The sequence below is a fragment of the Arachis hypogaea genome, chromosome 16 (genome assembly GCF_003086295.3).
Source record: "Arachis hypogaea cultivar Tifrunner chromosome 16, arahy.Tifrunner.gnm2.J5K5, whole genome shotgun sequence".
NCBI classification, from domain to species: domain Eukaryota; kingdom Viridiplantae; phylum Streptophyta; class Magnoliopsida; order Fabales; family Fabaceae; genus Arachis; species Arachis hypogaea.
Window position 1 is genome coordinate 139,394,150 of NC_092051.1, and position 24,963 is coordinate 139,419,112.

Here is a 24,963-nt window from a genome sequence, read left to right on the forward strand (position 1 = left end):
TTCATCTTCTTCTCGATCACCAGTGTGTATCGGACGAGAGAAATTAACGCTGGTAAGTCCCAAATGGTCTTGTTTGATGCCTCTACTGGTAGTGGTATCAGCCGAAACACATTTGAACAATACCACTATGAAATGACAGCTATAATTCAATTCAAGTATGTCCACAATTTTTCCGTAATACGGAACACTACCAACAGCCATTCTATTATCACGCATGCTTGCATAACTTCTTATATTAGATGATACATATACTCCACTATTTTGGATTTTCAGCCCGTCTTCCTTTGTAATAGTTCTAAACTTCTACCCGTTAACGTTGTACGCCCCAAAACGTCTTGCCTGAATCATGGGACCGCACGCAAGCAACTTCATTTCTTTCGAATGAAGCGTACTTTCCATTGGAACCTGGAACCACATAACATTCATGCTTTATATTAAAATCGGATTTCATAAGTACTAATTCTAGGCTAAAAACACATTGGTCAGGTTAATATTCTATCAACCTCATGCTTGAACCACCGAGGAAATTATGATTGCACAACACTGTCTATCTTAGATTGCGACCTTGTTTGAGCCTGTAAGCTTTACTTTGTCTTTTCCCTAAATGTACTTTATGAGAGAAAAGAAAATTAGTCCAACTAGTCATTGGGAGAAAAGAGTCATATTGGTGTTTGAAAAATACATGTGTATACTTACTCAACAAACGGAACCACGGCATCGCAGTTGACTAGCACATGACTATGTGCTTCATGTTTTTCCATTCGAGTGAGTTCAAAATGCGAAACATCCCCTAATGCCTTTCCAATAGCTGGGAACATAGTTTCCCCTGAATTATGTGTAACAACAACGGGTTGATCATCAACTCGCCCTGGTTGGTTGATTCTAGTATTAATTTTATCCAAATATCTAGAACAGAAAGTCAGAATTTCCTCAGATAAATAGCCTTCTGCAATTGAGCCTTTTGGTTGTGCCTTGTTACGAACATATTGCTTTAAACGTCCTAGATACCTTTTATATAAATACAACATAATGCTTAGTATATATACAATTAATTCAACTGATTGTATTAAATGGGTTTATCAGCAAGCTAACCTTTCTATTGGATACATCCACCGATAATGTACTGGTCCACCAAGAGTTACCTCATCAACGAGATGCATCGTGAAGTGAACCATGACGGTAAAGAAGGATGGAGGGAAAATCATTTCCATCTGACATAGGGTTTGCACAACATGATTCTGAAGGTCAGCAAGCTGCATAGGGTTTATGGCTTTCCCACAAAGTTCTTGGAAAAATGATGACAAAATTGCAATCACATTGGACACCAGACTCGGAAGTGCATTCTTCACCAAAATTGGAAGTAATTATTCCATCAGAATATGGCAGTCGTGACTTTTCAACCTAGACAACTTGCGCTGTCGCAAATCAACACAACAAGCAACATTGCTAAAGTAACCATCTGGAAAGTCCACATTCTACAGAGTCTTCAGAAATACATCCCTCTGTGAATTTGACATCGCAAATATTGTAGAGGGATATTTACCACCTTCGCCCGGTCACAATTCAGGCCTTATGCCCATGCATTGTAAATCTTTGTGAGCTTTAAGATTGTCTTTTGATTTGCTGCTATCATTTAAGATGGTGAAGACCACATTGTCACATATATTTTTCTCTATATGCATCACATCGAGGTTATGACGTAACATCTAATCCTCCCAGTATAGGAGGTCAAAGAAAACACTCTTCTTTTTCCAATGCGAGTCATTTTCATCCGCATCCTGACCATTGCGTCTTTTTTTGGATGTCGCAGTTGAAATCTTCCCAAATGAAACGTGCACATTAGACTATTGCCTCAATACATCTGTTCTGGATAATTTCTTCGATGGATCTTTACCTTCGACCTTCCCATCAAATCTATTCCGGTCTAGTCTGTATTTGTGTCCCAGATTCAAAAAGCGGCAATGGCCCATGAAACATCATTTTTGACTGTCTTTCAGCCGATGTGGCTTAATGTCCAAGTTACACGTAGGACACGCTAACCCACTGTGCGTATTCTAGCCAGATAGGTTTTCCAATCCTAGAAAGTCGCTGATAGTCCACATTAGTACCGCACACATGTTGAAAGTGTTTCCCTCTTTTGCATCATACGTTTCAATGCCATCCTATAATTGCTTCAACTCATCTACCAAAGGCTTCAAGTAAACATCTATGTCGTTACCTAGCATTTTTGGCCCAGGAATAAGCGTGGATAGAATGAAAGATGTATGTTTCATGCAAAGCCAGGGCGGAAGGTTATACGGAATAAGAATCACGGGCCAGATTGAATACTTTGTGCTCATATTCCCAAGAGAATTAAATCCATCACTCGCCAAGGCTAGGAGAACATTGCGCAGATCCTTCGAAAAGTTAGTATACTTTGCATCAAACTTTTTCCATGCTTCAGCGTCCCTTGGATGCCTAAGCAAACCATAATTATTACGCGCCTCTTTATGCCATAACACGTCAGTTGATGTCTTACTGCACATGAATAACCGTTGCAGTCGTGGTATGAGAGGAAAGTAACGAAGAGTCTTGGCTGCTATAGGTTTCCCATTTCTCTTCACAGGTACATTGAGCCTAACAATAGAGCCCTTTTTAATCTTCTGCTTCCATCTTGAATACCCAAATCGCTTGCACCTGGTCAAGTTTTCATCATCACCGCGATACAGCATACAATCATTTGGACAAGTATCTATCTTGGTGCACTCAATACCCAACTTTCTTATTGTCTTCCTGACTTCATACACTGTCTTTGGAAGTTTTGCTTGTTCGAATGCGTCCCGCAGTAAGTCAAGAATCATGGTCATTGCCTTGTCACTCACACCGTACATACACTTAATATGATAAAACTTCACTAAGAACGATAATTTGGAGTACTTTGAGCATCCAGGATAACTCCTGCTCTCCATTTGATAGTAGATCGTTAAAATCCCGAGCCGCGCGACTTGGACCTTCATATAAGTATGGCAACACGTCTTCATCATCTTCGGCATGTTCGATTATTGTTGTGTCTTCACTCCCATGTTGCAGCATGAAATTGAATGCCTCGTTGACCATTTGTGCATTTGATTCACTTGGGATATCGAATTTTCATCTACTCGTTCCAATTCAGATCTCTCTTCAACCGGCTTCTCACCATGACGCAGCTAAATAGTATATCCAGGGAGAAATGGTCATAACAACAGATGGTCGTATGCATCCTCTCTCTTGTTTGCATAATTTGAAACCCACATTTAGGACATGGACACTTTATCATGCCATCAGAGGATGCATTCGCAAATGCAAAATCCAAAAAACTGTTCAATCCTTGCCTATATTCCACACTATTTCGTGACTTTGAAATTCAGTTTTTATCAATATCTATTATAGTAGTAAAATATAACGAACTAATTAAGAGTGACAATATTTAAAATATCTTGCATTCACTTACTACTATTTTAATAAGAGTAGATGTGACCAATAATATTTAAATAAAATACAACAACCAATAGTCTTATTCTAATCTTTTTATGGTTTTGACATTGTTATTAAATAACATTTTTGTCTATGTACCTTAAAGAGAAAAATGTGTAGCTAATGTTTTTATTAAATATTTTATTACTTCTACTTGTTTTACGTAAATTTTTTATAAATAAAAAAGACTAATATCAGTATTTTCAAAATAATAAATTTATCCTTTTTATACATAAATACATACATCTTTTAAAATTAACGTATTATTAGAACCATTCTATTCAAATTTCAAATTATAGAAATCAAATTTAAAATATCTTGCATTTTAACTTTGGACCTTTTAATCATTTTCACGGTATCTATTTTGATTGAAAATGATTACTAAATATGCGGGTTGATAAATAAGATTAAAAAGTGATTATAAATGCTTTTTCAAGTTTGTTTTATTAAATTTTGTGAGATTTGCTCCATTTGAAATAATTAATAAAATACAACAGTTCACCAGGCACTATTGTTTTTGTTCAACTTATAAATTTAATTATAATCGTTGAAAATATATTATAAAATTTTTTTAAGTTATTTAATATGTAAATTGTATAAAATAAACAAATTTAAATTAAAAAATAAAATTAAAAAATATTAAATTATTATTATGTGTAACAAAATTAATATAAAAATTTACCATTATTATGTAAAGATTAGTTATCTATAAATATTATTAAATTTATTTATTTTTTTAAAGATAGCAACCTTTATATTGTTATTTTTTTTCAAATAATTTTATGAAATTAATTTTTATATTGTTTTTAAATTATAAATTTGAGATAAAAATTAAAAATTTCCCTAATAAATAATAAATTATTAATAAATACAAATAAAGATAAAGATTTTATATGTTATTTATTTTTTTTAATTTATAGAATAATGAAATTTAAATTAATTTATGTATAATACTAAAATCATTTCATTATTATAAATATGTAATAATCAAGATAAAAATTTATAAATATTTGTAAATTTATTTAGTTTTTAATCTTATTTAATTCGAAGTAGATATAAAAATTAAAATATAGAGAACTCTTATTCTCGCATCATTTTAAATGCTAAAAATTTTTGCCTTTTAAATTTATAATCAATATCTTAAATCATCTTTAGTTTTATTATTCTTTCAAAATTTTTTATTTTTATTTTTATCGTTTTTTTACCGTTCTCCATACACATATTTATCATTATAATTTTTATTAAGCGGAATAAAAGAAGGAAGAGTACTACATGTACTCCGTAGATCAAGAAAAAACGATGACAGCATGAGTAGAAGTTATGTGTAAACAAAAATAACGTCATGGAAAAATCAGAAAAATTAACTGATAATTATATTTTTGACCAAATTTTAAGATAGCAGTTATATTAATCATTGTTTATTAATAGGATTAAGATGAAAAATCGAAAATTAGACATCAAACTCCCTTATTCTTTTTATATATTGTTATAAAAATGGTTTGAGAAAGGACAATTAAACAAGGAGAATATTTCAATTGATTTTTATAATTTGATTTATTATTATACCATAATTAGTTGTAGTTAGTTTCTCATATTCTAGATTGAATAAAAAGTTAAACTTAACCATAAAAAACTTCTTCAATGCATCAAAAAATATTTTAGACATTTAATAAGACATGAGTTACCCTTTATAACTAGAAGGATATGGTAGAATTCATCTCATTTGATACTTTTCAAATTAAAAAAAGTGTGACCACTAGTATATAAATTTAATAAATTGTACAATATGAAAATAATAATCTTTTCAAGATTTTAAGAGGATATTATTCAAAATTTTTAACCGTCAAATCGGTTAAGAAGCAGACAGTTGAACCGAACCAAGATTTGACCGGTTCGATTAAAAAATTTCCCAAACGGCACCATTTTTTTCAAAAGGGATTTGCAGCGTCGATATTGCTCCCTAACTATTCATTGCAGCTTCCTTCTTGAAAACCAAAAGAAACCCTAGCCTCCAAATTTCAGAGGCTGACACGGCAAACATAGCCTCCACTCAATCACTCATCCTCTTTTAACCGTTAATCCTAAAGTCCTCCCCATTCTCGAGATTCAGCCACTCGTCCTCAACATTCATCATCCACCCACCGCATGCAGTTGCTCAAGCACTGGGCATTTTACTCTCCTTGGGCACAGGTCGGTGCGCATGCACAGGTTGCAGAAAATAGAAGTTCTGTGCGCACGCACAGGTACGTGCGTACGCACAGGTGCCTTGTTTTGCAAAATTTTTTTTTTCAAAATCCAAGGTACCAAGCCTTAGTTCAATCAAATCAAAAACCAAAACATGCAAGAACCCATAATATCATGGTCCAAACCAAAATTAACATATCTAAACTCAAAATTAAACTAATTCTAAGCTAACCAAGCATAACAAAAAGCAAATAAATCAAAATATATACAAAAAGAGAAGAGTTAGAACAATGTTACCAAACACTTTTATTTAATGTCTTTAAGTTAGACAATTGGGAGAGCCCTTGCTATGGTGGCTTGTGCTTGAATTCCCCACCAATACTAGAATGTCCAATGCCCTCTGAGATCCCAATCCTAACCATAAACAAGACAAGCAACAAGCAAGCTATTTTACATATTAACATATTTACAATAGCCAAAAATATACACCATTGCAACTCCCCGGCAACGGCACCAAATTTGACAAGAGAATTCTCGCATGGTTCGGAATCAATCAAAACTAGAATCAATTCGTTGGTAGCATAGTCCAAACCAACAATGAATTCTCAAGATCAAATAATAAATTCAATACAAAATATAAACCGAGAGTATTTAGCCCCCGGGTCGTCTTCCCTAGGAGTTGCAATGAAATGTAATGTTATTGGCTATGAGAGAGCAAGAGCATGGAAGCATGTGGATTGGGAATGAAAGCAAGAGCAAGCAAGAAATGTAAATAGCAAAAAAGTAAATAGAAAGCAAGAAAGGCAAGAAATGTAAATAGCAAGGAAGTAAATGATCATGCAAGAAATTAAAGGAAAGCAATTAAAGGACTCTTGGTAAGAATTGGGGAGTTTAGGATTCCTATCCTAGTTGTGGACCACAAACATAGCAATTGTGTGGGATCAATCCAAATCAATCAATCCTCCTTGAGAATTAGTCAAAAAGCCATAATTGATTTCAATCCATAAGTCCTAGTCTACGCACTAATTGCTTAGTGAAAGACTAGCGTCAATGGAAACCAAATCAATTAATTATTCCCACACAATGCAGAATGGACATCCACAACTCAGTTCTACCCAAATATCCAATTTCTCAACCAAGAATGTGAAAACTAAACATGAAAGAAATTAAACATCAAAGCAATAGAAGTCAAAAGCAATTAAATGAAAGCAAGTAAAAGTCAAAGCAATTAAATGCAAAGCAAGGAAAATTAAAGTGCAAGAAACCTCTTGGCAAGTAATTGAGAGCTAAGGCTACATATCCTAGCCATTGACCACAAACATGGCAATTGTGTGGAATCAATTTAAACTAGTCAATCCTCCTTGAGAATTAGCAAAAGTGTAATTGATCTCAATCCATAAGTCCTAGTCAACTCACTAATTACTTAGTGAAAGACTAGCGTTAATGGAAACCAAATCAATTAGCTATTCTCACACAATGCGAAATGGATATCAATGACTCAAGGATCACCAAAGCCAACAAATTCAAGCCAAGAGGGAATAAAAACTATGTAAAAACTAAGCCAAGCATTTTATCAAACACTTGGTGTGCATGAAAATAAAATAATATTAAAATACATTAAAATGAATTCTAAAGCTACCAAAGCAAGAAAATAGCAACAACAACTAAAGAAAGCCATAAATGAACCTAAAACATAAATTTGCATTAATTATAATAAAAATAACAAAAGTGTTCATAAAATAGAAAATGACATAAAAGAGAAATTAAGAAGAAGAACTAAGAGAAGTAAGACAATAAAGTAAAGAAACATAAATGAAACTATATTAAAACAATAATTAAAGACAGAAATTAAAGAAAATTAAACTAAACCTAACCTAATTCTAGAGAGAGGTGGGAGCTTCTTTCTCTAGAAACTAAGAGAAAACATAATAAAAACTAAACCTAATTGCCCCCTTCATTCCTCTTCACTTTGGCCTTAAATAGCTTCAGAAAATGAGTTGGATTGGATTTTGGAGGCCCAGAATTTGCCCCCATCAATTTGCATTAATGAGCTCACGTGCAGGGACCTGTGCGGACGCACAGATGTGTGCGTCCGCACACATGCTGAATTCTGACTTGTGCGTACGCACAAGTACCTGTGCGTACGCACATATAGACTTACGTCCATGATGAGCGGATATTTTATACGCTTTTTGGGGATAATTTCATATAGTTTAGAGTATGTTTTAGTTAGTTTTTAGTCTATTTCTAGTAGTTTTTAGGAAAAATTTACATTTCTGGACTTTACTATGAGTTGTGTGTTTTTCTGTAATTTCAGGTATTTTTCTGGCTGAAATTGAAGGAGCTGAGCAAAAATCTGATTCAGGCTGAAAAAGGACTGCTGATGCTGTTGGATTCTGACCTCCCTGCACTCAAAGTGGATTTTCTAGAGCTACAGAACTCGAAATGGCATGCTTCCAATTGCATTGGAAAGTAGACATCCAGGGCTTTCCAGCAATATATAATAGTCCATACTTTGCACAAGGATAGACGACGTAAACCGGCGTTCAACACCAGTTCTCTGCCCAATTCTGGCGTCCAAGCGCCAGAAAAGGATCAAAAGCTGGAGTTGAACGCCCAAACTGGCATAAAAACTGGCGTTCAACTCCACAAATAGCCTCTGCACGTGAATTACTTAAGTCTCAGCCCCAGCACACACCAAGTGGGCCCCAGAAGTGGATCTCTGCATCATCCATCATAGTTTATCCAAATTTTGTAACCCTAGGCTACTAGTTTAGTATTTAAACAACTTTTAGAGACTTATTTTGCATCTCATGACATTTTAGATCTAAACTTTGTATTCTCTGACGGCATGAGTCTCTAAACCCCATTGTTGGGGGTGAGGAGCTCTGCTGTGTCTCGATGAATTAATGCAAGTATTTCTGTTTTCCATTCAAACACGCTTGTTCCTATCTAAGATGTTTATTCGCGCTTAACTGTGATGAAGGTGATGATCTGTGACATTCATCACCTTCCTCAAACCACGAACGTGTGATTGACAACCACCTCCGTTCTATATCCGATTGAATGAGCATCTCTTAGATTCTTTAATCAGAATCTCCGTGGTATAAGCTAGAACTGATGGCGGCATTCATGAGAATCCGGAAAGTCTAAACCTTGTCTGTGGTATTCCGAGTAGGATTCAAGGATTGAATGACTGTGACGAGCTTCAAACTCCTGAAGGCTGGGCGTTAGTGACAGACGCAAAAGGATAGTAAATCCTATTCCAACCGGATCGAGAACCAACCGGTGATTAGCCGTGCTGTGACAGAGCGCGTGAGCGTAGTTTTCACTGGAAGGATGGAAGGTAGCCATTGACAACGGTGATCCACCAACACACAGCTTGCCATAGGAGGACGTGCGTGCGTGAACAAGAAGACAGAGGAAAGCAGAGATTCAGAAGACAAAGCATCTCCAAAACTCCAACATATTCTCCATTACTGCATAACAAGTAACCTTTAATCCATGCTCTATTGTTTACTCGTAATTCAACTGATAAACATAATTGACTTCCTGACTAAGAATTACAAGATAACCATAGATTGCTTCAAACTAACAATCTCCGTGGGATTCGACCCTTACTCACGTGAGGTATTACTTGGACGACCCAGTGCACTTGCTAGTTAGTGGTACGCGTTGTGAAAAGTGTGATTCACAATTCATGCACCAAGTTTTTTGGCGCCGTTGCCGGGGATTGTTCGTGTTTGAACAACTGACGGATTATTTTGTTGCTTAGATTAGGAAAAATCTTTCCTTTTTTGGTTTAGAGTCTTTTATTATTTATCCCTTGTTAAAATACTTTAAACTTATAGCTCAGTTATTTAGAACGTGGTGTTTATGTTCATGATAATTGGCTATCATATTTTTTTAAAACCTTTTTCAAAAATAATTTTTCTATTAAATCCTGTGCCAAACTTTAAGTTTGGTGTTTTCAAAAATAATATTTCTTAAAATTTTTGAAGGTCCCATAACTCATTTGGCTAGAGCGTTAATTTGTGTTCTTGGTAATTGGGTTAGAATCTTTTATACTCTTTTCAAAACCTTCTTTTTCAAAAATATTTTTTCTATTAAATCTTGTGCCAAACTTTAAGTTTGGTGTTTTCTTGTTGATTTCCCTTTGATTTTCGAAATTTTTGGTTTGGTTTTCTAAAAATTCTAAGTTTGGTGTTCTTCCTTCATGTTCTTGTGTTCTTGGGAGTCTTCAAAGTGTTCTTGAGTTTCCTTGTGTCTTGATCTTAAAATTTTTAAGTTTGGTGTTCCTTGGTGTTTTCCCTCCAAATTTTTCGAAAACAAGGAGCATTAGATCTAAAAATTTTAAATCTTGTACTATCTTATTGTTTTTCTCTCTTCTCACTAAATTCAAAAAAATATCTTTTCAAAATATCTCTTCTAACTTCCTAACTTCTTATCTTTTCAAAATTTGTTTCAACTAACTAACTAACTTTTTGTTTGTTTCTTAACTTTTTCAAAACTACCTAACTAACTCTCCCTCTCTCTAATTTTCGAAAATATCTTCCCTCTTTTTCAAAAATTTTTTTTATTAACTAATTAATTTCTTTTTTTTATAAACGAAAAAAAAATTTTTTTTTTCAAAATTCAAATTCTTTTTAGTTATTTTATTTTATTTAAGTATTTACTTCTTATAAAATAAAATAAATAAAAAGGTAAATCAGTCCAAGTTATATCCATAGATCCATCATGGACATAAGTGGAAATGAACAGTCCAGGAGGACTCTGGGGTCATATTCTAACCCCTCTACTGCTTCGTATGGGAGTAGCATATGCATACCCTCCATTGGAGTTAGTAGCTTTGAGTTGAATCCTCAGCTCATTATCATGGTGCAGCAAAGTTGCCAGTATTCCGGTCTTCCACAGGAAGAACCTACAGAGTTTCTGGCACAATTTTTACAAATTGCTGACACAGTACATGATAAGGAAATAGATCAGGATGTCTACAGACTATTACTGTTTCCATTTGCTGTAAAAGATCAAGCTAAGAGGTGGTTAAATAACCAACCTAAGGCCAGCATAAGAACATGGAAACAGCTGACAGAAAAATTCCTGAATCAATATTTCCCTCCAAAAAGGATGACACAGCTAAGGCTGGACATCCAAGGCTTTAAACAAGGAGATAATGAATCTCTTTATGATGCCTGGGAGAGATACAGAGAGATGCTACGAAAATGCCCCTCTGAAATGTTTTCAGAGTGGGTTCAGTTAGACATCTTCTACTATGGGCTTGCAGAAGGAGCTCAGATGTCTTTAGATTACTCAGCTGGTGGATCTATCCATATGAGAAAGACAATTGAAGAAGCTCAAGAGCTCATTGATACAGTTGCCAGGAATCAGCATCTGTATCTAAGCAGCAACCCTTCCATGAATGAAGAGGTTAAAACAGTAACTGCTGAATTCAGTACTGTAAAACAAGCTGCTGAATTCAATCAGCAATTAGATTTTCTAACAAAGCAGCTAGCTGAATTCAAAGACAGGTTACAGGAGACAAGGATAGCTAATATACATATGGAAGAACAGTTTAAGCAAACAAAGCAGCAGCTATCAAAGCAAATAGCAGAAGAATGCCAAGCAGTTCAATTAAGAAGTGGGAAAACATTAAATACCCCACCTCAAGGCATCAAAAATTCAAGAAATGAGCAACCCACCAAAGATTCTCCTGAGGACAGTAAGAGCCCAGGGAAAAATAATTCTGGCACTAAAACGCCAGAAAATGGGTGGAAGGCTGGCGCTGAACGCCCAGACCATGCCCAAAACTGGCGTTCAGCGCCAGAAACAAGGCAAGATTGGCGTTCAACGCCAGAAATGGGCAAGAATCTGGCGTTGAACGCCCAAATGGGGCAGAATCCAGCGTTGAACGCCCAACAGGGGCACATTTCTGGCGTTCAGGCGCCAGGAACAGACAGTGAGCTGGCGTCTAACGTCACTCCAGCTTCTGACTCTGGCATTCAATTGCCAGTGAGGGATCAGACACACACAAGTGCTGACAACAACCCCTCTAAAAAGGCTTCTTTAACCACTAAGGTTGAGGAATATAAAGCCAAGATACCTTATCCTCAAAAGCTCCGGAAAGAGGAGCAGGATAAGCAATTTGCTCGCTTTGCAGATTATCTAAGGACTCTTGAAATAAAGATTCCATTTGCAGAGGCACTTGAGCAAATACCTTCTTATGCCAAGTTCATGAAAGAGATCTTGAGTCATAAAAAGGAGTGGAGAGAAACAGAAAGAGTTCTCCTCACTGAAGAATGCAGTGCAGTCATTCTGAAAAGCTTTCCTGAAAAGCTTAAAGACCCTGGGAGTTTTCTGATACCATGCATATTAGAAGGTGATTGCACCAAGACAGCTTTATGCGATCTTGGGGCAAGCATCAACCTAATACCTGCATCCACTATCAGGAAGCTTGGCTTAACTGAAGAAGTTAAACCAACCCGGATATGTCTCCAACTTGCTGATGGTTCCACTAAATACCCATCAGGCGTGATTGAGGACATGATTGTCAGAGTTGGGCCATTCGCCTTTCCCACTGACTTTGTTGTGCTGGAAATGGAGGAGCACAAGAGTGCCACTCTCATTCTAGGAAGACCCTTCCTAGCAACTGGACGATCCCTCATTGACGTCCAACAGGGGGAAATAACCCTGAGAGTCAACGATGACGAGTTCAAGTTGAACGCTGTCAAAGCCATGCAGCATCCAGACACATCAACAGACTGCATGAAAGTTGACCTTATTGACTCTTTGGTAGAAGAGATCAACATGGCTGAGAGTCTCGAATCAGAGTTGGAAGACATCTTTAAAGATGTTCAGCCTGATTTGGAGGATTCAGGGGACATGAAAGAGCCTCTGAACTTTCTTCTGAAAGAGGAAAAACCTCCTAAACCAGAGCTCAAGCCACTGCCACCATCCTTGAAATATGCATTTCTAGGAGAAGGTGACACCTTTCCAGTGATCATAAGCTCTGCTTTAAATTCACAGGAAGAGGAAGCACTTATTCAAGTGCTAAGGACACACAAGACAGCTCTTGGGTGGTCCATAGGTGACCTTAAGGGCATAAGCCCAGCTAGATGCATGCACAAAATCCTACTGGAGGATAATGCCAAACCAGTGGTTCAACCACAGAGGCGGCTAAATCCAGCCATGAAGGAAGTGGTGCAGAAAGAGGTCACCAAATTACTAGAGGCTGGGATTATTTATCCCATTTCTGATAGCCCCTGGGTGAGTCCTGTTCAAGTCGTCCCAAAAAAAGGAGGCATGACAGTGATTCATAATGAAAAAAATGAACTGGTTCCCACAAGAACAGTTACAGGGTGGCGCATGTGTATTGACTACAGAAGGCTCAATACAGCCACCAGAAAGGATCATTTTCCTTTACCATTCATAGACCAGATGCTAGAAAGACTAGCAGGTCATGATTATTACTGCTTTTTGGATGGCTATTCAGGCTATAACCAGATTGCAGTGGATCCCCAGGATCAAGAGAAAACAGCATTCACATGCCCATCTGGAGTGTTTGCTTATAGAAGGATGCCATTTGGGCTATGTAATGTGCCTGCAACCTTCCAGAGATGCATGCTCTCTATTTTCTCTGACATGGTGGAAAAATTTTTGGAAGTCTTCATGGATGACTTCTCAGTATATGGAGACTCATTCAGCTCCTGTCTTGATCACCTGAAACTTGTTCTGAAAAGATGCCAAGAAACCAACCTAGTTTTAAACTGGGAAAAGTGTCACTTCATGGTGACTGAAGGAATTGTTCTTGGGCATAAAATCTCAAACAAGGGAATAGAGGTGGATCAAGCAAAAATAGAGGTAATTGAAAAATTACCACCACCTGCCAATGTTAAGGCAATCAGAAGCTTTCTGGGGCATGCAGGATTCTATAGGAGGTTTATAAAGGATTTTTCAAAAATCGCAAAACCTCTAAGCAATCTGCTAGCTGCTGACACGCCATTTGTGTTTGACACAGCATGCCTGCAGGCGTTTGAAACGCTGAAAGCTAAGCTGGTCACAGCACCAGTCATTTCTGCACCAGACTGGACATTGCCATTTGAGTTAATGTGTGATGCCAGTGATCATGCCATTGGTGCAGTATTGGGACAGAGGCATGACAAGCTTCTGCATGTCATTTATTATGCCAGTCGCGTTCTAAATGATGCTCAGAAAAATTACACAACCACAGAAAAAGAACTACTTGCAGTGGTTTACGCCATTGACAAGTTCAGATCATACTTAGTAGGATCAAAAGTGATTGTGTATACTGACCATGCTGCTCTTAAATATCTACTCACAAAGCAGGATTCAAAACCCAGGCTCATCAGATGGGTATTGCTTCTGCAAGAGTTTGATATAGAAATAAGAGACAGAAAAGGGACAGAGAACCAAGTGGCTGATCATCTGTCCCGGATAGAGCCAGTGGAAGGGACGCCCCTCCCTTCTCTTGAGATCTCTGAGACGTTTCCTGATGAGCATTTATTCGCCATTCAGGAAGCACCATGGTTTGCCGATATTGCAAACTATAAAGCTGCAAGGTTCATACCCAAGGAGTACAACAGGATACAAAAGAAGAAATTAATTACTGATGCAAAGTACTACTTGTGGGATGAACCTTATCTCTTTAAGAGATGTGCAGACGGAATTATCCGTAGGTGTGTGCCTAGAGAAGAAGCACAGAGGATCCTGTGGCATTGCCACGGATCTCAATATGGAGGCCATTTCGGAGGTGAGCGAACTGCTACCAAGGTCCTCCAATGTGGCTTCTATTGGCCCACACTCTATAAAGATTCCCGAGAGTTTGTACGTAATTGTGACAGTTGCCAAAGAGCTGGCAATCTGCCTCATGGTTACGCCATGCCTCAACAAGGAATCTTGGAAATTGAGTTGTTTGACGTATGGGGAATTGACTTCATGGGACCTTTTCCACCATCATATTCAAACACTTATATTCTGGTGGCAGTTGACTATGTATCAAAATGGGTTGAGGCTATTGCCACACCCACCAATGATACTAAAACAGTGCTGAAGTTCCTCCAGAAACATATCTTTAGCAGATTTGGTGTCCCTAGAGTACTAATCAGTGATGGAGGCACTCACTTCTGCAATAAACAGCTTTACTCTGCCATGGTTCGGTATGGAATTCGCCACAAAGTGGCCACACCATATCATCCACAAACCAATGGGCAAGCTGAAGTCTCTAACAGAGAATTAAAGAGAATCCTGGAACGGACAGTAAATACCCGTAGAAAGGATTGGGCACGAAGCTTGGATGATGCTCTGTGGGCTTACAGAACAACATTCAAGACCCCTATAGGGACCTCTCCATACCAACTCGTGTATGGTAAGGCATGTCACCTGCCCGTGGAACTGGAACACAAGGCCTACTGGGCAACCAGATTCCTAAACTTTGATGCCAAACTAGCAGGAGAAAAACGATTGCTCCAGCTAAATGAGCTAGAGGAATTCAGATTCACAGCTTTCGAAAATGCCAAGCTATATAAAGAAAAATAAAAAAAGTGGCATGACAGAAAGCTGTCATCTAGAATCTTTGAACCAGGACAGAAGGTTCTGTTGTTTAACTCTAGACTCAGGCTATTCCCCGGGAAACTGAAATCCCGGTGGAGGGGACCATACGTGATTACAAGTGTATCACCATATGGTTATGTGGAGCTTCAAGATATTGATTCTGATAAGAAGTTCATTGTCAATGGACAGAGAATCAAGCATTATCTAGAAGGCAACATTGAGCAAGAATGCTCAAGGCTGAAGCTAGATTAAAAGCTCAGCAAGGTCCAGCTAAGGACATTAAAGAAGCGCTTGCTGGGAGGCAACCCAGCCATGGGGCAACAATCCTCTAAGCATTTTGCCCTATTTTTATTTTTATTTGTTTATATAAATTTCACTGACACTAAGGTAAAGAATCATTTGCATAAGTTTACAGGGTTACAGAAGGAATCTACACACAAAACAGAGATAGGGAGCTTACTGGCAAAGAAAACGCCAGTGAAGGCCATTTTGGGCGTTCAGCGCCCAAAATGGGCATCCAGTGGGCGCTGAACGCCAGTAAGGATAGCTATCTGGCGTTCAACGCCAGAAAAGGGCAACAACTGGGCGTTGAACGCCCAGGAGAGCAGCATTTGGGCGTTCAAACGCCAGGATGGTGGGGAGGAGCTCTCCTTCTACCCATCTCCTTCTTTTTCTTTTGCTTGAGGACAAGCAAAGCTTTAAGTTTGGTGTGCTTATCCGTGATCACTAAGATCATGGCCCCTAAAGGAAAACAACCCACTCCAAGAGGAGCAAGGGCGTGATTTAAAGGAACTGAAGCGCCAGAAATTTTCTCTTGAAGGACCAAGCACCTCACAGACTAGAGGAACATCCACTTCCCAAACCTCAAGGTTGTTGAGTTCTAATCTTAGCCTTAACTCTGTGATAACTGTTCTTATTTTAATTTTACCTTAGGAGTCATATAGTAGTAATTAGTATCTATTTTGATTTTATCTCCAATTAAGCTATAGTTTATTTTTCTCATCATCAGCAAACATGAATAAAGTAGTAGATCTTTTGAATAAGAAGCAATAAAATTTCGAGTTTTAATAAGAGAAATTCTAATTAGTTAAATGTGGTGGCAATGCTTTCTGTCTTCTGAATGAATGCTTGAACAGTGCATATATCTTTTGAATTTGTTGTTTAAGACTGTTAAATATGTTGGCTCTTGAAAGAATGATGAACATGAGACATGTTATTGAGAATCTGAAAAATCATAAAAATGATTCTTGAAGCAAGAAAAAGCAGCAAAGAACAAAGCTTGCAGAAAAGAAAGAAAAAAAAAAGAAGAAAAAAAAAGAGAGAAAGCAAGCAGAAAAAGCCAAAGCTCTTAAAACCAAAAGGCAAGAGCAAAAATCCAAAACCCTTAAAACCAAAAGGCAAGGGTAATAAAAAGGATCCCAAGGCTTTGAGCATCAGTGGATAGGAGGGCCAAAAAGGAATAAAATCCTGGCCTAAGCGGCTAAATCAAGTTGTCCCTAACCATGTGCTTGTGGCGTGAAGGTGTCAAGTGAAAACTTGAGACTGAGCGGTTAAAGTCAAGGTCCAAAACAAAAAGAAGAGTGTGCTTAAGAACTCTGGACACCTCTAATTGGGGACTTTAGCAAAGCTGAGTCACAATCTGAAAAGGTTCACCCAGTTATGTGTCTGTGGCATTTATGTATCCGGTAGTAATACTGGAAAACAAAGTGCTTAGGGCCACGGCCAAGACTCATAAAGAAGCTGTGTTCAAGAATCATCACACTAAACTAAGAGAATCAATAACACTATCTGAATTCTGAGTTCCTATAGATGCCAATCACTCTGAGCTTCAATGGATAAAGTGAGATGCCAAAACTGTTCAGAAGCAAAAAGCTACTAGTCCCGCTCATCTAATTAGAATCTGAGCTTCATGCAAAAAAACTCTGAGATATTATTGCTTCTCAACCTACTAGTCTTCTATTTTATTTGTCTAGTTGCTTGAGGACAAGCAATAGTTTAAGTTTGGTGTTGTGATGAGCGGATATTTTATACGCTTTTTGGGGATAATTTCATATAGTTTAGAGTATGTTTTAGTTAGTTTTTAGTCTATTTCTAGTAGTTTTTAGGAAAAATTTACATTTCTGGACTTTACTATGAGTTGTGTGTTTTTCTGTAATTTCAGGTATTTTTCTGGCTGAAATTGAAGGAGCTGAGCAAAAATCTGATTCAGGCTGAAAAAGGACTGCTGATGCTGTTGGATTCTGAACTCCCTGCACTCAAAGTGGATTTTCTAGAGCTACAGAACTCGAAATGGCATGCTTCCAATTGCATTGGATAGACGACGTAAACCGGCGTTCAACACCAGTTCTCTGCCCAATTCTGGTGTCCAAGCGCCAGAAAAGGATCAAAAGCTGGAGTTGAACGCCCAAACTGGCATAAAAATTGGCGTTCAACTCCACAAATGGCCTCTGCACGTGAATTGCTTAAGTCTCAGCCCCAGCACACACCAAGTGGGCCCCAGCACACACCAAGTGGGCCCCAGAAGTGGATCTCTGCATCATCCATCATAGTTTATCCAAATTTTGTAACCCTAGGCTACTAGTTTAGTATTTAAACAACTTTTAGAGACTTATTTTGCATCTCATGACATTTTAGATCTAAACTTTGTATTCTCTGATGGCATGAGTCTCTAAACCCCATTGTTGGGGGTGAGGAGCTCTGCTGTGTCTCGATGAATTAATGCAAGTATTTCTGTTTTCCATTCAAACACGCTTGTTCCTATCTAAGATGTTTATTCGCGCTTAACTGTGATGAAGGTGATGATCTGTGACATTCATCACCTTCCTCAAACCACGAACGTGTGATTGACAACCACCTCCGTTCTATATCCGATTGAATGAGCATCTCTTAGATTCTTTAATCAGAATCTCCGTGGTATAAGCTAGAACTGATGGCGGCATTCATGAGAATCCGGAAAGTCTAAACCTTGTCTGTGGTATTCCGAGTAGGATTCAAGGATTGAATGACTGTGACGAGCTTCAAACTCCTGAAGGCTGGGCGTTAGTGACAGACGCAAAAGGATAGTAAATCCTATTCCAACCGGATCGAGAACCAACCGGTGATTAGCCGTGCTGTGACAGAGCGCGTGAGCGTAGTTTTCACTGGAAGGATGGAAGGTAGACATTGACAACGGTGATCCACCAACACACAGCTTGCCATAGGAGGACGTGCGTGCGTGAACAAGAAGACAGAGGAAAGCAGAGATTCAGAAGACAAAGCATCTCCAAAACTCCAACATATTCTCCATTACTGCATAACAAGTAACCTTTAATCCATGCTCTATTGTTTACTCGTAATTCAACTGATAAACATAATTGACTTCCTGACTAAGAATTACAAGATAACCATAGATTGCTTCAAACCAACAATCTCCGTGGGATTCGACCCTTACTCACGTGAGGTATTACTTGGACGACCCAGTGCACTTGCTGGTTAGTGGTACGCGTTGTGAAAAGTGTGATTCACAATTCGTGCACCAGTCCACTATAGCAAATTGCATATCATTTTGAAGCCCTAGACGTTAGCTTTCCAATGCCACTGAAACTGCCTCATTTGGACTTCTGTAGCTCAAGCTATGACAAATTTAGTATAGAGAGGTCAGGGCTGGCAGCTTTCCAAATCTCATTTTCTTCATGATTTCTCCCCTTTTGGATGCTCTTTCTTCACTTCTTCAACCCATACTTGCCTTGGAAACCTAAAATCACTTAACAAATACATCAAGACACCACATGGGATTAAAGTGAATTAAAATTGACTAAATTAAGAACAAAAGAGCATGTCTTCACTCTCAAGCATAATTTAGGAAGAAATCTCAAAAGCATGCTATTTAGATAAATAAATGTGGGTTTATATGATGAAATCCACTCAAATCAAACCAAAGGATATCATAAAATATGGACTCATCAATTCCCCCACACTTAAACCAAGCATGTCCTCATGCTAAACCAACCAAAAGGAGATGAATGAAGGGGTAATTATTAATGCAACTACCTATATGCATGTAACTATACTAAATGCTATCTATATATCTACACTATGATTCCTATTGTGTTTGGCAAAAGCAAATAAAAGAATCTCAATCAATACATAGTAGATCTTTAGGGCCAAGACAAGAAAATATAGCAATATAATCAATGTCCAAAGATTTGATTTGAAATTTTCAAAATTAAGTTCAACAACTTGCAAGAAGATACAAAATAAGCAATGGAAACATGGAATTGAGCAATTGAAACCCTCACCGGATGTGTTTACACTCTAATCGCTCAGTGTGTAGGGTTTAATCACTCAATCCTCTTTTAATCATGTTTCTCAAAGATTTGCAAGTCGTCTAACAATCAACTTATATTTGATGAATGAATGCAAATATCATGAGAACTTTTGTGGGTTGTAATGGGGCTTAGGTAAGGGTAGGATTAATATGGTTAAGTGGGCTATTAGATTGGATCTTTGATTAGCTCAAGCATCTCACATAATCCTATATATCATCCTATATACATAACAAAACAATCCTAGCTACCCATTTATCCCTTTCTCACATTCACTCATGCATGCTTCTTTTCAATTCAACCACCTATGCATCTCTTATTTTCATTCTTATTGTCATTTCTTTTCTTTTCTTTTTTCTTTTTCTTTTTTTTCTCTTTTTTTTTCTATACAAAGTATATACACCAAATTTTTTTCTTTTATCAACACAAAGAGATGCATATGTCTTACTTAACAGATGCATGAGTGTTTACTCATTTTCCAAATATTCTCAATGAACACCCAACTAACTTTCTACCAATGTTTCCCACAAATTTCCCCACACTTGATTAACACACACACTCAAACCCAAGCTAATCAAAGATACAATTCAAGGACATTGATGGTTTTTCACTTAGGGCAAATGATGTGCTTAAAATAAGAACAAAGGAGAATTAAAATTCTCAAAAGTGGTTTACAAAGGTAGATGTAAGGGTTGGCCATATGGGTTAAGTGAGTTTAATTTTAACAATGGCCTCAATCATACTAGATGCATTCAAAACAACAAATAAAGGACATAAAGATTCAAGCAAATCTAAGATTACAATCATAAAGGAGTATAACACACAAGAATAAAAATTTGTAATTGAAAATATGCAACCACACAATTTAAGCTCAAATCTCACTTGGTATTTTGTTCAAGCTCTTTCCTATGTCCCATAACAAAGAATACTTCAAGCAAGTTCAAAAACATGATTTCAGATCTAATCAATGGAATGCCCAAAAAGAGATTTCTTGAAAATTCTTTGTTGTTTTACCAAACTTATTCAATCTAACATGCAACATGCAAGTATGTACTACCTTAATACTATAAGCATTAAAGAAATATTTACAAACAAGCTAAACCAAACAAAGTGCAAATAAGACAAAAATTGCAAAAATTGAAGAAAAAGGACAAAAAGAGTATTGCAAAGTGTCTAAGGAAAGAAATTTTACCCCCTTGAAGTTAGCGATCCTCCCCCACACTTGAATAATGCACGGTCCTCCGTGCATGCATACAATCCGAGGAATGAAGGGCTTTGAGGCTCCACCTTCAGCGGGTGGGCTCCGGGGGCTCCGGGTTGCTTTGTATACAAATAAACAACAATTGAGAAAAAGTAAGATGTGTGGTATGATAAAATGCAATACGTGTATTCTAAATGCGCGCACAATTTAGAACACAAGACATTGATCGGGTGAAATAAGAACCACAAAAGCAAAAGAAACAGCATGTTCCTCAATCAAGTAGTCCTAGGTTGCAAGTAATAAATAAGCAAAACTTAAGGCACAAATAACCTAGATAACCACAACTAAAGTGAATTGAGTATAAAGTATATTGGATAGTGAGATTGTGCAAGTGAAAGCGCAAAGTGAATAGAGAATAGCACAATCAACAATAACCAATTCCATGATGAAAAGAGACTACTTATTCATCCTTAGGAATAAGGAAATAATTACATATATAAGGTGCTTGTTATAAAAAGTGACAAGTCATGATAAGAATCAAGTCAAGTCAACTCAAAAAAATGCAAAGTATTAACAAGGAACAAATACCTTGTTATGTGATTATATTCACTTAAGAACCATGATGACTAAATAGCTCAACTCAATTCACTAAAGTAAAAGTGCACAATTCAAGATGCCAACCAAGGATAAAGTCTAATGCATATGGTAGCTACAACATATGAATCAAACTCACAATTCAATTAGGCAATTAAACAAAGAGTTAGTATCCAGTGCACATATTTATCAAACTTAAAACTAAATTCAAGCAAGAAGCAACCCTATAATCATCAATCAACACTTGCAATTTATTCAATTAACAAACAACTAAACAAAAACTCATATAATTACCGAAATAAAAATAAAGTGCAAACAAAACAAAGTAGAGCAAGTAGAAAAGAGGACAAAAGCAAGAGAAGAGATGGGTGGAAGGGAAAAGAAGAGAAGAAGTGGCGAGAAGAGAAGAAAAGAAGTATAATGGGTGAAAACAGGGGCGTGCGTATGCACAGGTATGTGTGTGTATGCACACAAGGTGGAATAAGGGAGGGTGTGCGAGCGCACGGCGTGGTGCGAGCGCTACGAACAGAAGAGGAATTAAGGAGTGTGCGTGCGCACAAGCCGGTGCGCACGCACAGAAGACTTTTTTAAGGGTTGGATCATGTGGGCGCGCGCACACAGGTCCGTGCGCGCGCACAAGAGCGTAAGGGGCAGGGGTTCACGCGCACAGGCTGTGCCAATGCTCCCACCAGAGTGGTTGCAAGTTGGCGTGCGGATGCATGATGAGTGGATAATTTATACGCTTTTTGGCATTGTTTTTAGTATGTTTTTAGTAGGATCTAGTTACTTTTAGGGATGTTTTTATTAGTTTTTATGTTAAATTCACATTTCTAGACTTTACTATGAGTTTGTGTGTTTTTCTATGATTTCAGATATTTTCTGGCTGAAATTGAGGGACTTGAGCAAAAATCAGATTCAGAGGTTGAAGAAGGACTGCTGATGCTGTTGGATTCTGACCTCCCTACACTCAAAGTGGATTTTCTAGAGCTACAAAACTTCAAATGGCGCGCTCTCAACGGCGTTGGAAAGTAGACATCCAGGGCTTTCCAGCAATATATAATAGTCCATACTTTGTCTAAGTTTAGACGATGCCAAAGGGCGTTGAACGCCAGTTCTACGCTGCAGTCTGGAGTTAAACGCTAGAAACATGTCACGAACCATAGTTGAATGCCAAAAACACGTTACAACTTGGCGTTTAACTCCAAAAGAAGCCTCTGCATGTGTAAACTTCAAGCTCAGCCCAAGCACACACCAAGTGGGCCCCGAAAGTGGATTTATGCATCAATTACTTACTTCTGTAAACCCTAGTAACTAGTTTAGTATAAATAGGACTTTTTACTATTGTATTAGACATCTTGGGACGTCTAGTTCTTAGATCATGGGGGCTGGCCATTCGGCCATGCCTGAACCTTTCACTTATGTATTTTTCAACGGTAGAGTTTCTGCACTCCATAGATTAAGGTGTGGAGCTCTGCTGTTCCTCATGATTTAATGCAAAGTACTACTGTTTTCTATTCAATTCAACTTATTCCGCTTCTAAGATATTCATTTGCACTTCACTATGAATGTGATGATCGTGACAGTCATCATCATTCCCCCATGAACGCGTGCCTGACAACCACTTCCGTTCTACCTTAGATTGAATGGATATCTCTTGGATATCTAATACAGGGGACCGAGTCTGAGTTATTAGTGTCTTCGTGGTATAAGTTAGAACCCATGGATGGCCATTCCTGAGATCCAAAAAGTCTAAACCTTGTCTGTGGTATTCCGAGTAGGATCTGAGAAGGGATGACTGTGACGAACTTCAAACTCGCGAGTGCTGGGCGTAGTGACAGACGCAAAAGGAGGGTGAATCCTATTCCAGTATGATCGAGAACCTCTAGATGATTAGCCGTGCCGTGACAGAGCATTTGGACCTTTTTCACAGAGGATGGGATGTAGCCATTGACAACGGTGATGCCCTATATAAAGCTTGCCATGAAAAGGAGTAGGAATGATTGGATGAAGACAGCAGGAAAGCAGAGGTTCAGAGGAACGAAAGCATCTCTATATGCTTATCTGAAATTCTCACTAATGATTTACATAAGTATTTCTATCTTTATTTTCTGTTTATTTATTATTATTATTCGAAAACTCCATAACCATTTGATACCCGCCTGACTGAGATTTACAAGATGACCATAGCTTGCTTCATACCAACAATCTCCGTGGGATCGACCCTTACTCACGTAAGGTTTTATTACTTGGACGACCCAGTGCACTTGCTGGTTAGTTGTATCGAAGTTGTGACAAATAATGAATTAAGATTAGAGCACCAAGTTTTTGGAGCCATCACCAGGGATCACAATTTCGTGCACAATGCACACGTCTGTGCGGCCGCACAAAAAGCACGAAAAAGGGTATGTGTGCGTACGCACGATTAGGTGCGTACGCACAGGTCGCAGAAAGCAGCTGAGCGCACGCACAAGGCGTGCTGGCGCTGCGAACAGAGGACAAAATGATACGTGTGCGTGCATACAAGTTGGTGCGCACGCACAGGTCACAGAAAATAGAAGTTCTGTGCGCACGCACAGGTACGTGCGTACACACAGGTGCCCTGTTTTGCAAAAAAAATTTTCTTTCAAAATCCAAGGTACCAAGCCTTAGTTCAATCAAATCAAACACTAAAATATGCAAGAACCCATAATATCATGATCCAAACCAAAATTAACATATCTACACTCAAAATTAAACTAATTCTAAGCTAACCAAGCATAATAAAAAGCAAATAAGTCAAAATATATACAAAAAGAGAAGAGTTAGAACAATGTTACCAAACACTTTTATTTAATGTCTTTAAGTTAGATAATTGGGAGAGCCCTTGCTATGGTGGCTTGTGCTTTACTTTCCCACCAATGCCAGAATGTCCAATGTCCTCCGGGATCCCAATCCTAACCATAAACAAGACAACCAACAAGCAAGCTAGTTTACATATTAACATATTTACAATAGCAAAAAACATACACCATTGCAACTCCCTGGCAACGGCGCCAAATTTGACAAGAGAATTCTTGCATGGTTCGGAATCAATCAAAACTAGAATCAATTCGTTGGTAGCATAGTCCAAACCAACAATGAATTCTCAAGATCAAATAATAAATTCAATATAAAATATAAACCGAGAGTATTTAGCTCTCGGGTCGTCTTCCCTAGGAGTTGCAATGAAATGTAATGTTATTGGCTATGAGAGAGCAAGAGCATGGAAACATGGGGATTGGGAATGAAAGCAAGAGCAAGCAAGAAATGTAAATAGCAAGAAAGTAAATGGAAAGCAAGAAAGGCAAGAAATGTAAATAGCAAGGAAGTAAATGATCATGCAAGAAATTAAAGGAAAGCAATTAAAGGACTCTTGGTAAGAATTGGGGAGTTTAGGATTCCTATCCTAGTTGTGGACCACAAACATGGCAATTGTGTGGGATCAATCCAAATCAATCAATCCTCCTTGAGAATTAGTCAAAAAGCCATAATTGATTTCAATCCATAAGTCCTAGTCTACTCACTAATTGCTTAGTGAAAGACTACCGTCAATGGAAACCAAATCAATTAATTATTCCCACACAATGCAGAATGGACATCCAC

The 24,963-nt window shown here is 37.7% G+C and overlaps 1 protein-coding gene across 1 annotated transcript; it reads right to left on the bottom strand.

Moving 5' to 3' along the window:
- Positions 1 to 692: 692 nt before the first annotated feature.
- Positions 693 to 3,032, bottom strand: LOC140180283 (uncharacterized). Its single transcript, XM_072220741.1, has 3 exons — positions 2,187 to 3,032; positions 1,093 to 1,343; positions 693 to 1,008 (listed from the first exon to the last, which is right to left on the bottom strand). The coding sequence occupies exons 1-3, from the start codon at positions 3,030 to 3,032 to the stop codon at positions 693 to 695; spliced, it is 1,413 nt and encodes a 470-aa protein (XP_072076842.1).
- Positions 3,033 to 24,963: the final 21,931 nt, after the last annotated feature.

Bases quoted from the DNA above. Each gene is read 5' to 3' on its own strand.
- LOC140180283 (XM_072220741.1), bottom strand. From the start codon at position 3,032: ATGCCGAAGATGATGAAGACGTGTTGCCATACTTATATGAAGGTCCAA. The intron at 1,344-2,186 runs GTAGATGAGTTG...ATTTTGGTGAAG, and splicing joins ATGTTTACTTGAAGCCTTTG to AATGCACTTCCGAGTCTGGT. The intron at 1,009-1,092 runs GTTAGCTTGCTG...TTTATATAAAAG, and splicing joins TGGATGTATCCAATAGAAAG to GTATCTAGGACGTTTAAAGC.